Genomic DNA, 14,035 nt, shown 5'->3' with positions numbered 1-14,035 from the left:
TCAAACCCCCGTGTTCTTGCGGATCCAATCTCTCAGCTTGGTGACGCGCGAGTAGACGCCGGGCTTGTTCCGACGAGCGCAGCCCTCACCCCAGCTCACGATGCCTGCCTGGAACCACATTCCACTTTCTTCGAAGCACACCAGGGGACCCCCCGAGTCTCCCTAGTGATGAGAGCAACAGAGGACAGAGACATTACATTGGGCACAAAGGAAATTTGTTTAAGGGTGTATGCTATATGTTTCTGTTTATAATTGCATGTGTTTGTATTGTGTGTGTGTGTATGTGTGAGTGATAATGTAGCCTGCCGTGCGTATCCTTCCCACCTGACAGGCGTCGACTCCTCCGGACAGGAAGCCGGAGCAGAGCATCCTGGATGTGACCTGACCCTCGGTGACCACGTTACACACCGTGTCGTTAATGATCTTCACCTCCGCCTTCTGCAGCAGCCGTGCTATGGCACCTGACCGCAACGAGAAAGAGAGGACACGTGGTTATAACTAGCAGGAGACAACCTTCATGTCCACTAGCTACAACCCAGGTGCTAATGAGTTGGCTTTGTGTTGGCTAATGGACAGTTAAGAGATCCCTCAAGAGGGAGAACGAGGGAGAAGGTCTGGTATGAAATATGGATGTGGAGGAAGGTGTAATGGAAGAGAGGGATGACAGAAAAAAAGATGCAGGAGAGATGAAGGGAACAAGAGGAATGACATGAGAGAGCTGAGGAAAATATCAGGGTGGAAGATGAGGGAGAAGGAATGGGAACGGGGTGACAGAAGACAGGGACGTCATGAGAGATGAAGAGAGGGATGTCATGAACGGGAGAGGTGAGGGTTGAGAATGAATGGGGAGAATGTGAGGGAAGAGGGATGACATGAGGAGAGGGATGAAGAGAGGGAGGGATAGAGAGAGAGAGCATGAGGAATGCCAAGATGAGGGAAGAGAAGCATGCCAGGATGAAAGAGATGTATATAACCATAGAGGAGTTGTATAACACACCTGACTGAGTCAAATACTATGCCAAACGGTTAGTATGTGAGGTGCGCTGATTCGGCACTTTCTTGGACTATTCCACTGTCTTTTCGCTCCATTCCTATCAAATGAAATCAAGTGCAGCTCGAGAATATGGAAATACTTGACCTAATGCACAGTATTTGACCCTAGTCTGCCTTCTGAGAACAGTAGTGCTGGTCTAAATGACCCTTCATACCAAATCCAGCACAGCCCAACCATCTTGAAAGTATTCAACATGTATATTCAAAATGTTTGACCTAGGGATGGGCAGGAGTAATCGAACAGATGTCAAAAATCTATCTTTAACCAGAGAATGGCGGTAGTGTGCATCTCCCATGTTCAATCTCCCGCCAATTCGCGCTCAATCATTGTTTTCATGGGGTGAATTGTTTGTCAAAGTTGATGAATTCCCAGCTATATCGCCATAGTATCACCAGCAGTAAATGTAGGCTACCATTAACCATTGCCATTTCCCATTCATCTAGAATGTTTGGTTACGGTCATTTCTGTTAATTCAATGTATTAATACGACATACTATTCTCATTCTTGTAGTGGAGACATTGTTTGGAGAGCTCACAAACTACACGGTGATAATGAAGTGGTGGTTTATTTAATTATATTTACCAGTTTTATATCAACAGTTCTGATTTATTCGTCTTGTCAGTATTGCTTGAGTGCACACAGATGTAGACTACCTGGGCTGAGTTTAAACCCTTTCGTATGTGTTTTATGTAAAAGTCAAGTGTTTTTTTCTTCAATAGAGTGATCAAGGTTGTCCAACTATATCCTTCACAGAAAATACATTTGTGCAACACATTCATCAGAAAATAGCTTAATTTTCATCAGATGACAACCGAAGTGCAACGCTATTTGGCCAGCAGCCACACAATTAAATGAGCAAGGTCTTTTTTTTGCAAAAACTATGCATTGCCAGCATATTTCTAGTGTTTATCATATAAAGAATATAGCTATCTACATTTCTTAATCTAATGTTTTGTTTGAAGTTAAATCTTGCATTTTACCAGAGAAAAAAGAGGGCTACTGAGAAAAGTAGCTACAAATCAGTCAGAGTGCTGTCTGCTGACAGAATGGCAGTTGGTGAATTCTCAGAGTGAAGAAGTGCAACTGAAGCACATAGTAATTTCTGCTCGGCATCACCCCGCCAAAACCGAGCCGCTCATTATGGTTATAATGAATGATTCTCAAATGGCACTTGTTTTTTTATTCACTGAAAATACTAGGAAATATGGGGCAATTTAGCAATTAGAACATGTTATCTGTAAAGGTTATGATAAATTAGACCTTTTTGCACGCTGTTGGCATGAAGATAAATGCGTACATATTTTTCTGTAGTGTATTCTTATATACTTTATTTTATTTGAGAAAAAAATAATAACGTGAGTACTCGAACAGGAAAAACATTTCAAATGCCCATCCCTAGTATGACCCAGTTCTGTAGCATAAAATAGAAGTAAATGTATGTTAACTTTGACCCCATGCACTAAATCAATTGCAACATTAGCATTTGAAATGATTCAACGTATGTACAGTGGGGCAAAAAAGTATTTAGTCAGTCACCAATTGTGCAAGTTCTCCCACTTAAAAAGATGAGAGGCCTGTAATTTTCATCGTAGGTACACTTCAACTATGACAGAGAAAATGAGGGGGAAAAATCCAGAAAATCACATTGTAGGATTTTAATGAATTTATTTGCAAATTATGGTGGAAAATAAGTATTTGGTCAATAACAAAAGTTTCTCAATACTTTGTTATATACCCTTTGTTGGCAATGACAGAGGTCAAATGTTTTCTGTAAGTCTTCACAAGGTTTTCACACACTGTTGCTGGTATTTTGGCCCATTCCTCCATGCAGATCTCCTCTAGAGCAGTGATGTTTTGGGGCTGTTGCTGGGCAACACGGACTTTCAACTCCTTCCAAAGATTTTCTATGGGGTTGAGATCTGGAGACTGGCTAGGCCACTCCAGGACCTTGAAATGCTTCTTACGAAGCCACTCCTTCGTTGCCCGGGCGGTGTGTTTGGGATCATTGTCATGCTGAAAGACCCAGCCATGTTCCATCTTCAATACCCTTGCTGATGGAAGGAGGTTTTCACTCAAAATCTCACGATACATGGCCCCATTCATTCTTTCCTTTACACGGATCAGTCGTCCTGGTTCCTTTGCAGAAAAACAGCCCCAAAGCATGATGTTTCCACCCCCATGCTTCACAGTAGGTATGGTGTTCTTTGGATGCAACTCAGCATTCTTTGTCCTCCAAACACGACAAGTTGAGTTTTTACCAAAAAGTTATATTTTGGTTTCATCGGACCATATGACATTCTCCCAATCTTCTTCTGGATCATCCAAATACTTTCTAGCAAACTTCAGACGGGCCTGGACATGTACTGGCTTAAGCAGGGGGACACGTCTGGCACTGCAGGATTAGAGTCCCTGGCGGCGTAGTGTGTTACTGATGGTAGGCTGTTTGTTTGGTCCCAGCTCTCTGCAGGTCATTCACTAGGTCCCCCCCGTGTGGTTCTGGGATTTTTGCTCACCGTTCTTGTGATCGTTTTGACCCCACGGGTGAGATCTTGCGTGGAGCCCCAGATCGAGGGAGATTATCAGTGGTCTTGTATGTCTTCCATTTCCTAATAATTACTCCCACAGTTGATTTCTTCAAACCAAGCTGCTTACCTATTGCAAATTCAGGTCTTCCAAGCCTGGTGCAGGTCTACAATTTTGTTTCTGGTGTCCTTTGACAGTCTTGGCCATAGTGGAGTTTGGAGTGTGACTGAGGTTGTGGACAGGTGTCTTTTATACTGATAACAAGTTCAAACAGGTGCCATTAATACAGGTAACGAGTGGAGGATAGAGGAGCCTCTTAAAGAAGTTACAGGTCTGTGAGAGCCAGAAATCTTGCTTGTTTGTAGGTGACCAAATACTTATTTTCCACCATAATTTGCAAATAAATTCATTCAAAATCCTACAATGTGATTTTCTGGATTTTTTTTCTCATTTTGTCTGTCATAGTTGAAGTGTACCTATGATGAAAATTACAGGCATCTCTCATCTTTTTAAGTGGGAGAACTTGCACAATTGGTGGCTGACTAAATACTTTTTTGCCCCACTGTATTGTATATGACCTAGGTCTATAAAAACAATAGTGTAACTATATGACCCCCCACCTCCTTCGCGGAGCGTGCCCCAGCCTGTAACCCAACAGGACATGCCAGCAGGGAAGAGGTGGGAGCGTGCGGGTAGGCAGATGGGGTGGATGGTGTTGGTGAACTCCAGCGGCTGGCTCAGCTCCAGCAGGGCGATGTCGTAGTCATAGGTCATCTGGTTGTAGTCATTGTGGGTGATAATGGTCTTCACCGAGCTTCTCTGAACATTATCCTGCTTATACTGGTCCTGCATGCCACTGTACGTCTGCCAGTTGGAGGCCACGCGGTTTCTAGAGGAGGAGATGAGGAGGGCACCATTATTCAGTTATTCTGCTGGCCTCTCTGCCTTTGAAATTTCACTTGAAAAGTTTTTATTTTTATTAATTTTTTACAAAGTACAGGACTAGATAGAATTGATTGTGGGTATGTTAACCAGCCTACAGGGCCAAGGGCTGGCAGTCTTATCTGAAAGGGGCCCGTGTGGGGGCAGGCTTTTGCTCCGGCCAAAGCAGAAACACACCTGATTCAAATAAGGAACTAATTAGTCTTTAATAAAGACTCAATTGATTGAATCGGCCATGTAAGATAAAGTCTAAGATTGCCTACTGCTGCTATAGGATATGGGCTTGAGCTACTCCTATAGAGCCTATCCACAGCATATGAGAATGCTGTCTGTAAACACAAAGGAAGCCGTTTCTCTTCCAAGCTGACTGTGTGATTGTGAGAGGAACCAATGCTAGCAGCAGAGCTCTGTAAATCTCTGTACTGTTCATGAAACCGCTGCAGTGCACAGCTACATCATCCCCTACAGTGGCTGGCTCGAAATGGAAAAGACCCCATCCATCCCAACACAGCAGTGCTGGATCACATTCTAGTGCAGGGCTAGTGCTCCACCTACTGGCAGCCCAGCTAATTACACACTATAAAGATGCTTTGATGCAAATGTGTCCCTGAAGCATCTCTTCTAAACAGTATAATCAGGGGGTAATTTCTCAGTCCTTGTGCTGTAGATGAAAACTCTCCTGTGTTGCGTAAAGCACTGTTTACCCATCATACTCACGTCTCTTAGGGCTCTGTTCAATCCACATTGAGGAAATTCAGCTTTACAGCATGATTGAAATGTATAGGCAATGTTCCCACTTTAGTGGAGAACGCATTCATGGTAAACGCTGCACATGTTGGCTCAATATCTTTACATTTCTATTGTGGAACCTGGAACTCTTCAGCTTTACAGATTGAAGAGTCCTAAGCATTAAATGAACAAACAGGATCCCTAAAACAATGTCCTCTGGAATAATGAATAATAATAATGAGAATGGGGCACCAACAAACTAAGTTAACTCAGTGAAGTAGATGAAAGACAGCAGAGCGGCCATAAACTACCCCCGGGCGTGGGAAAGAAGGACAAAAAAAGGTGTTTGAAAGCAGAGTAGAGGGAGGTGGGAGATATCAGAGGCTTCAGAAGCAGAGACGGAACGATCTGTCTGTGAATAAGAAACCAGAAGAGGGAGGTGTGAGGGGTGCCATGTACACATGCAGGGCTGGAGATCTTGAAAGAAGAAGTCAAGGAGAGAAGCTTCAGTAGAGTAGAGAAGCCATAAACTACCCACAGGCATGACAGGATAGACAGACTCAAAAAAGAGGCATAGAGAACAAAAGCAAAGCGGGAGGGAGGGATGAAGGGAGGACATTTGAAACAATAGGAAGGACACTCTGCAGAGAGGCAGGAGGAAGGGAGAAAGGAGGAGCTGGGAGAGCAGTGTTGTGTATGTGGAACTCACTCAGGGCTGATGGTCTTGAAGCAGTGAGCGGCAGACAGGAGCCAGCGGTTGGAGATGATTGACGCGCCACACACATGCCCACGGGTCTGGAAGTGCAGGCTCACCTGCCAGGGCCACTCCCCCAGCTGCGCATTCTCCCCGCCCACAATACGGTTAAGCTTATATGGCCGGACGCCACAGTCTGTTGGGAAGTATGGCGGAATGGAGGAGAGGAAGAGGAGAGAAGCGAAGGAGAAAACAACTTCAACTTGACACCGTAGCCTTGGAGCTGAACCGCGCGGCTCATTGGAATTATAATAAGGTACCGACATTTGCTTATCAAAAAAAACACTGCCAGACCCCGAGGCTTGTAGGAAAGGAAAAACACAAAAATATTCACACAGACGTCAATAGTTCTCCAAAGAATGAAATAAATAAAAAGTGCTGGATGGAGGCCCTCCGGCTTGTTTGGTGCTCTGTAGACAAGTAGCCAGTCATACGTTATCCCAGCCCCACTACTCTGCTGTCCTGTAGCTCACTGTTAGGAGTGACAATGATGAATTTACAACTGGTTTCATGTGCTAGTCGAGGTTTTCACATCAAACAGGAGTTCTAAAAGTACATGCTAACTCATGGATGTTTTTACAAAGACAGAGAGAGATGCCCAGAGAATAGGAAGTGAGTGAAGACGTAAATGAGGAGGAGGAATGAAAGAGCTTGCTGCTGGATTGTCTTGTCTTACCGCAGCCCTCCTCATCTGATTCGTCTGTGCAGTCTTTGACCCGGTCACACTCAGCGTTCACCTTGTTCACACACGCCTCGTTCTTACACTTAAAGCTGAAGTCAGAGCAGGTGCCAGGAGCTGCACAGAGAGAGAGGTGGATAAAAATAAAAAGTCATAACCCATCATGAGATCATAAGAAAACACATTTCTGATTTTAAAAAACAATCCCATTTTTCATAAACCTATTTCAGTGCTAGGCCAGGTTTGATGAAAAAGACACTCCAATCAGTCAGGCATTAGAATGCAGTGCACCATACATAGTGATGGTGCTGTGGTTAACATTGACTGGCTGTATTGATTGAGACGATCTAGTCTAACATCCCACTTTATCCACAAAACTGAGATTGAAAAGGAGTGACAGAGTTTTAACATAGCTAATGTCTGTCAAAAGAGAGGTGTGTCCTGTCAGGTAATGAGTGAGGTGTCTGGTGTGTGTTGACTTACAGACGGTACAGGAAGCCTCGTCACTCCCGTCCACACAGTCCGTCTTAGTGTCACACACCACATCCTGAGGCAAACAGGTCCCGTCACCACACCTCCACTCATTCTTAGCACAGCCTGGGGGGGAGGAAGGGAAAGAGATTTACTGATGTGGCCAGACTGGACTCTTGTTCTCCCTTCATCCCTCCCCCGCTTTGTGCTTTGAAAGGCTGAATGCATTATACATGTTTAAGAGTTGACAGAGGCTGAGCAAATTGGGCAAGGCTTCCAACAAGCCACATTACTGATAAAGTAATGACCACACACAGCTGAGCTAGGAGCCAGTGTCCATCGATTAGCGCCTTTAATGTTAGCACAATTAGCATGGCATTAGCGGGCCATTTAGCCCGCAGACTGGCATTACATAGATAGAGATGGTCTTGTCGACTAGGAGGCTACTCACTGCAGTGCTTCTCATCACTCTCGTCACCGCAGTCGTTGACACGGTCACACACCCAGTACTTGGGCTTGCACATCCCGTTGTCACAGGCAAACTGGTCCTTTTCACATTCTGAAAACAGCAAGAGGAAATGTCTAGTGTGTGTCAGAGGCTTCTATTACACAGACATGCACACACACAGGAATGTGAGGGGAGTGGGAAGTGTGTGAAGGGAGGGTAAGGGGAGAGGTGAGGGGGAGTGAGGGGAAGAGAGAGGGTTGAGGTGCAGTGAGGGAGGGTTGAGTGGAGGGGAGAAGGGGAGTGAGGGAGGGAGGGTTGAAGGGAGTGAGGTAGGGGTGAGGCCAAGCGAGGCCAGAGTCTACTTACTGCAGTTCATTTCATCACTCATGTCCCCACAGTCGTTCCAGCCATCACAATGCAGCTCCTTCTTGATACAGAACCCAGAGCCACAGGCAAACTGGTTGGGGCAAGCTGCACACAGTAACAGAATGGAGGGAATGAGGAAGGAAGGAGGGAGACGGGGGAGGAGGCGAATTAGAGCGAGGGAGGAGAGAGAAAGATGGCGAGCGAGTGACAGAAGGAGTGTGAGGGAATCAGTGTATATCCGATCTATCCGTCTTGTTGCAATCTGCTCGTCCCTATTGATCAAAGCAATTAGAAATCCATTATGGCCCAAACTCTGAGAGAGCAGCACCCCAGAGAGTGGAAGGGACGAGGGGAGTGGAGGGGACTGAGACGGAGACTAGAAGAACTGATAAAACAGACAATAAACCCGCTCCCATGGTGATTGGTGGACCTGTGATGTCAGAGATGCAGTCTGTAAACCTCTATCATTGAACCATCTCTGGCTGAGTGTCAGTCAGTGTGCCACTGGGTTTGGGGCACTAGTTCGGTTTTGATAGTGACGATGGCGTCATATAGCAACTTTCACTTGAATAGCACCACCACTCCCATATCAGTTGCCATGGAGATTAAGAGGGGTTTGAAAACAGTACCATAAAATGGTAGCACCTTCATAGGACGTTTCATACAATCCAGAGTCATATATAAACACCAGAGAGAAACTACTCACGGTTGGAAGGATCGTATGCGTTGTACTGAGCCTGGAAGCCTTTGTCTGTGAAGGACTCGTCAGAGTGGAACATCACAACCAGAGAGCTGGTGGTACTGGTAAGGGCCAGAGAAGACAACTCCCCACAGTATCTGACACAAAGCACACAACGTTTATTTGAGTGGAAATGCTGACATTGTATGTCAATAGGATGTCATGGTTTAAAGCAGAGAACACATTTCCTTCATCCTGTGATAATCAATAGTCATACTGTTCTATAAAGCGCCAGTAAGTAGAAGACAATTCTTACTTGGTGCCCATGACCTCTATGTAGTCTTTATGACACACCCTGACGTCCACTCTCGGCTCCTTCATACGGAACATGGTGAACTTGACACGTACCTGCTTCCCTGCAGGGACCTGAGACAGGGTTGTGTTCATGTGAGTCCTAAGAGTTGGAAAATGCCACCACTCCACCCCTTTGCTCTGGTCCTTAGAGGTACACACTTGTACCTTCCTTCTCATAGATTCTAAATAAATGGTGCAGGAAATATGGTGGGAAGTCCCTTGAGCCTGCTTACACCAATTCAATGATTTGAAATTCACAAGGGGAACGGGACCAAGTGAGAGGTGTAGGGAATTGGAACTTAACCTACAGTAACTGTGGGAGAACACCTAGCCCACATCCTCCCCCCAGACCCACAACCTTAATGGCTGCTGCTGCAGCAATAGGACAGATGAAGATGGAAGAGGTACTGAACAGCCTGGCTGACATTCTGCAGCCTCAGCATTCCCCTCATACAGAGCTATGGATGGTGCAGGAAAGAGGGGACTAGAGAGGGACCAGAGAGTGAGGGGGAAAATAGAGAGGTAGCAGAGAGAGGGGGGTAACAGAATGGGCTATGGTGCAGGATCACCTACCTCAATGGTCCACTTGCAGTCCAGGGCTGGGGGATAGAAGCTGGGGTAATGGGGAGAGCTAAAGTTCCCCTGAGCATCATTCAGGACTCCTCCACAACTTTTGGCTAAAATGGCAACAGTTGGGTCATTATTCTGTTCATCATGTTAACTTAGTGAAATATGGACTGTTTGACTGGTATTGTCGTTGTACATCTTGGTAAGGGGATGACTGTGTGATGTTATCTTACATGTTGTTAGGGGGATGATTGAGTACTCTGCACTAAAGCCGGGCCTCTGGACAGCACTGTCGGTGACAAGGTTGATGAGCATGATGTTACTGGACGACACCACCTCCAGGGGATTGCTGGGAGGCCTCTGACCACACTTGCTGTAGGAGGAGATTCATACAAGAAATGGAGACATCAGCCAATGACAGGGCTGGGAAACACTGATCATGGTGTGAGACTTCAATTCATTCACTGACAGAATGTGGTGCTGGCATGAAAGGCATAAACCATCAGTATACCATCTACACTGTGTTGTTAAAGTGACATAGTTCACTTTTAATAAAACACATGAATCAGAAACCCAAATAAGCCCATTCAATACATTTGAAATGTCTAAATAACTGATGAGCACCCACATATCAAAAAGCATTAAATCAACTGTTAAAGGGAAGAAAAATAGCCCTGCCCGCTCAGACACACGGCATTTCAAAGTCAAACAGGTATTTTAGCTAAGCGTTCCTGCAGCGTGGGCCGGCGGCCGGAGCCACAGAGGTGTGAATGACGCTGCAAGAGCAGCACTACATCTACCTGCAGCAGGGTAATGCCATTAGAAACTATTGTATTAAGGCCCTCAAACCTGGTGTCACCTTGGATAAATCTGATAGGCTGAGCAGCAATATAAAAATCTCATGCAGCGCCTGGCTACCCGCATTTGTTTGGCGAAGGGTTTGGAACTTGAAATTGCCTACAGTGTAGCCCCTACTGATTTGCACTCAAGTTGCCACAGTGGGGGGGGAAGAGAGAGAAGGAGAGAGAGCGAGAGAGAGAGACGCAAAAAGAGTCCACAGACAACCAACCACAATTACACACAGCAGCATGGCTGCTGGGTGGCACCCCTGGTAGATTGGAAAAGAGAGGTCCTTCTGAGCCAACTCAATCTCACTGAAGGTCCCCAATGTTAACAATGAAAGACGACGTGCTGGGCTAAATGCACCAGGATCCCAACAAGTGGCTAAAATTACCAATGATGTATTGGGAATGAAGTCCACAGCATTCGCTACACTTCAAAACGACCGTTTTCTCCCACGTTTTTCTATTCCCACTGGGGACCTTGGACCGGAACATTACTTTGTATTTGGCTCTCTTGGGAATCCTGGAAAACTACATGACACACTTGTACTTTCTTTCCTCATTAAGTAAGCATATGTTGGTACTGGTAGTATGCATGTCTTGGTTGGACCCTAATTAATAAAAGGTTGTTAACAAGTGGGATACACTGAGTGTACAAAACATTATGAACACCTTCCTAATATTGAGTTTTACCGCCCACTTTTACCCTTAGATGTTGGGCCATGTTGACTCCAACGCTTCCCACAGTTGCATCAAGTTGACTGGATGTGCTTTGGATGGTGGGCTATTCTTGATACACACAGGAAACTGATGAATGTGAAAAATCAGGCAGCGTTGCAGTTCTTGACACAGTCAAACCCGGTGCACCTGGCAACAACTACAATACCCCATTCAAAAGCACTTAAATTTGTCTTGTCCATTCACACACTCACAATCAATGTTTCACTTGGCTTAAAAAGCATTAACCCATCTCCTCCCTTCATCTACACTGATTGGAGTAGATTTAACAGGTGACATCAATAAGTGATCGTAGGTTTCACTTCGATTCACCTGGTCAGTCTGTCATGGAAAGAGTAGGTGTTCCTAATGTTTTGTATACTCAGTGTATGTTTCTTGGTAGGACGAAGAATATATTATTTCTTGTGCTGAAAGAAAGCAAGTTTGATGTTGAATTTCTGCTTCCTTTGTTAACATAGCGTTATCGATTGGAAACAAACCCGCATTCTCACAGCACAACAACTTATCAATTACACTTAGCCTAGACACCAGGAAACCACCTTCGATTGAACAAAGCCAATTTGTCTCACACAAATGTGGAATCTTACAATTTAATTCACTTGTCTGTGTATCACTGCTGATATTAAGACGGAGTTTGTCACAGATTTCCTTGGGCTACGGAGAATCGTGGCATTATGACAAACACTGGCCTGATTCAGCCTCTCTTATCACCATCCTGTATGAGAGTCTTTGGGTCCACGAAAAGCACTAATAAAAATCTGTGCATTATTCATATTATGTATTTATCATCATCACAGTAGTGGTTGTGAGAGCACTCACTGAGTGATGGCCTGGGACTCATCCGGGCTGAGGGAGTCGTAGATGGACACAAAATCATCAGAGCAGTCGTCCTCTATGTGGAAGTAGACGAAGCGGACTGAGATGGCGTTCTTTTCCGGGGCTCTGATCTGCCACTGGCAGCAGGACTGGGCCGGGTACTGATCTGGAAATCCTGGAGACTGGAAGCTCTGAACTAAAGTGCCAGCCTCCAACCGGAAGAAACACTCGAAATCTGACGGGCAGGAAATGAACAGCATAACAGATTACATTAGTAGATGTACAGACATAAATACAGTAGCCCAACAAGGCTGTGGGTTTTCCCTGGTCAGCTCACATGCTAAGGAAAAACAGACTCGCTAGTCCCAAAAGTGCAAATGCCAAGGCAGATGACATAGTGGAAAAAAAGATTAGAGCTGTGTTGTATGGCATTAATCAAAATGTCATATTATGGTGAGGAGAAATGTACACATCTTATACCATATCTACTACACTGTTCATCATTGTCAACTATCAACTCTCATCTGAAATTAAATGTAACATGGATTACGCCTCAACACAGAGGGTAAAAAAAAAGACGAGGGATATAGGCCAACATCCACTTTTATTCAGTAGTCCACTCATGTACTATATAGCCAGGGCTCTCAATCTCTTCATGAATGGAGCAGCAGCAGCATTATGTATCAAGCGGGGCAGGCATTCTCACAGACTGGCAGCAGCAGGGTGAACATCTAGCGGGCTGGAAAATTACAGCGAAATGTGATTGAAACGGGAGACAGTGGGTTTTACTCACCGGCTCTGGGGTTCCTGGCCATCCTGGGGTCTGTGCCTGGAGAGAAGAGGGGGGGAGAAGGGGGGGGGCGAGGGTGAGAGACAGAAGAGTGGTGGAATAAGAGGGGGAGGGAGAAGAGAGATGAAGGAGGAGAGGGAAAGGGGAAATGAGGTAAGGAGGGAGGAAGGGGGTTAAGAAAGTGTTACCAAACTGAGAAGCTGATAGAGTGATGCATGGGCGTATAATATTGGACTGTTGTTTAACGTCCCCTCGCCCCGCGGAGCCCAGGGATACATCTCTGTCTGACAGCCACATCAAATCATATAAACAGAAATCATTTTAAAGAGAGCAAAACCACTAAGTAATATAAGGTGACCTATTTGCAATGCAATGTGAAGTAGACAGCAGCTAGAATAATGATAATGGCTACAGCCAGGCAGGCAGGGAGCTAGAAGGCAGTCCAGGGGCCAACTACTGTAATGTCATTAGAAGATCCAAACTACATAAAGTGTCCAATCTCTGATACAATAGAAAACAGAGTGGCGTCCCTTATACCTCCACGTTATCTTATTAGGGCATGTCAGAGACATCTAGCTGGCATAGAACAGCCATTAATGCAGAAATCAGATCAGATATGAATGCTTATGGAAGATGACAGAGAGGGGGCTTGCTTCAGACAATACATTTCTCTTCATTAAACACGCCCCTTTAGTTGAGGGGAGGCCAACCATCCTTCCGGAGAGCTACTGGGTGTGCAGGCTTTTGATCCAACCCTGTTACCCTCTCATTCAGCTGATCAAAGTCCTGGTGAGCAGCCAATTAGTAGAATGATAGGTGTTGGATTTGGGTTGAAGCGGAAGCTTGCAGGACTCCGGGTAATTGGTCTCTGCTTGCTTAGTTTAAACCATAAGCCCCTAGATAAACCCCCTGCCCCAGAGACTACACCCCCTGGTTTGGTCTTCACTGGGTTGTACTAACTACTAACTCACGTGAGGCAGTGACTTGGCTGATGTGGAGGCTCTGGCCGGAGCGTTTGCCCTGCTCCCTGATGCCGTTCCACAGCACCTCCAGGACCCGCTCCTCAGAGAACTCTGGCAGTATCTCCAGGTCCGCTGCCGGGATGTCAAACTGGGTCCAGTAGTAGGCCAGCACCCCCTCACTGGGAGGGGGGGGGGGGGGAGAAAGAAAGAAAGAAAGAAAGAAAGGAGAAAGAGAGACTTGAAGGAAGAAGATCAAACTATGCTGCCTGAGGCCTTCATTGATCACTCACAGTCATACACTTCAACATTTCTATAGTGCA

At 45.5% G+C, this 14,035-nt stretch overlaps 1 protein-coding gene across 1 annotated transcript in view; it reads right to left on the bottom strand.

Moving 5' to 3' along the window:
* LOC139405802 (suppressor of tumorigenicity 14 protein homolog) overlaps positions 1–14,035 on the bottom strand; it is a 33,000-nt gene continuing 18,965 nt past the window's right edge. The window contains exons 5-19 of the mRNA XM_071148228.1: positions 13,725–13,894; positions 12,757–12,792; positions 11,967–12,198; positions 9,801–9,940; positions 9,574–9,677; positions 8,963–9,072; positions 8,674–8,804; positions 7,968–8,072; positions 7,605–7,712; positions 7,166–7,279; positions 6,680–6,799; positions 5,959–6,139; positions 4,199–4,467; positions 325–461; positions 1–162 (exon numbers count right to left, since the gene is read on the bottom strand). Of these exons, the coding sequence (XP_071004329.1) occupies positions 1–162; positions 325–461; positions 4,199–4,467; positions 5,959–6,139; positions 6,680–6,799; positions 7,166–7,279; positions 7,605–7,712; positions 7,968–8,072; positions 8,674–8,804; positions 8,963–9,072; positions 9,574–9,677; positions 9,801–9,940; positions 11,967–12,198; positions 12,757–12,792; positions 13,725–13,894 (2,119 nt within the window). The remainder of the gene's footprint in view (positions 163–324; positions 462–4,198; positions 4,468–5,958; positions 6,140–6,679; positions 6,800–7,165; positions 7,280–7,604; positions 7,713–7,967; positions 8,073–8,673; positions 8,805–8,962; positions 9,073–9,573; positions 9,678–9,800; positions 9,941–11,966; positions 12,199–12,756; positions 12,793–13,724; positions 13,895–14,035) is intronic.

The sequence above is a fragment of the Oncorhynchus clarkii genome, chromosome 3, assembly GCF_045791955.1.
Source record: "Oncorhynchus clarkii lewisi isolate Uvic-CL-2024 chromosome 3, UVic_Ocla_1.0, whole genome shotgun sequence".
NCBI classification, from domain to species: domain Eukaryota; kingdom Metazoa; phylum Chordata; class Actinopteri; order Salmoniformes; family Salmonidae; genus Oncorhynchus; species Oncorhynchus clarkii.
This window is presented reverse-complemented; position numbering and strand designations above follow the sequence as displayed.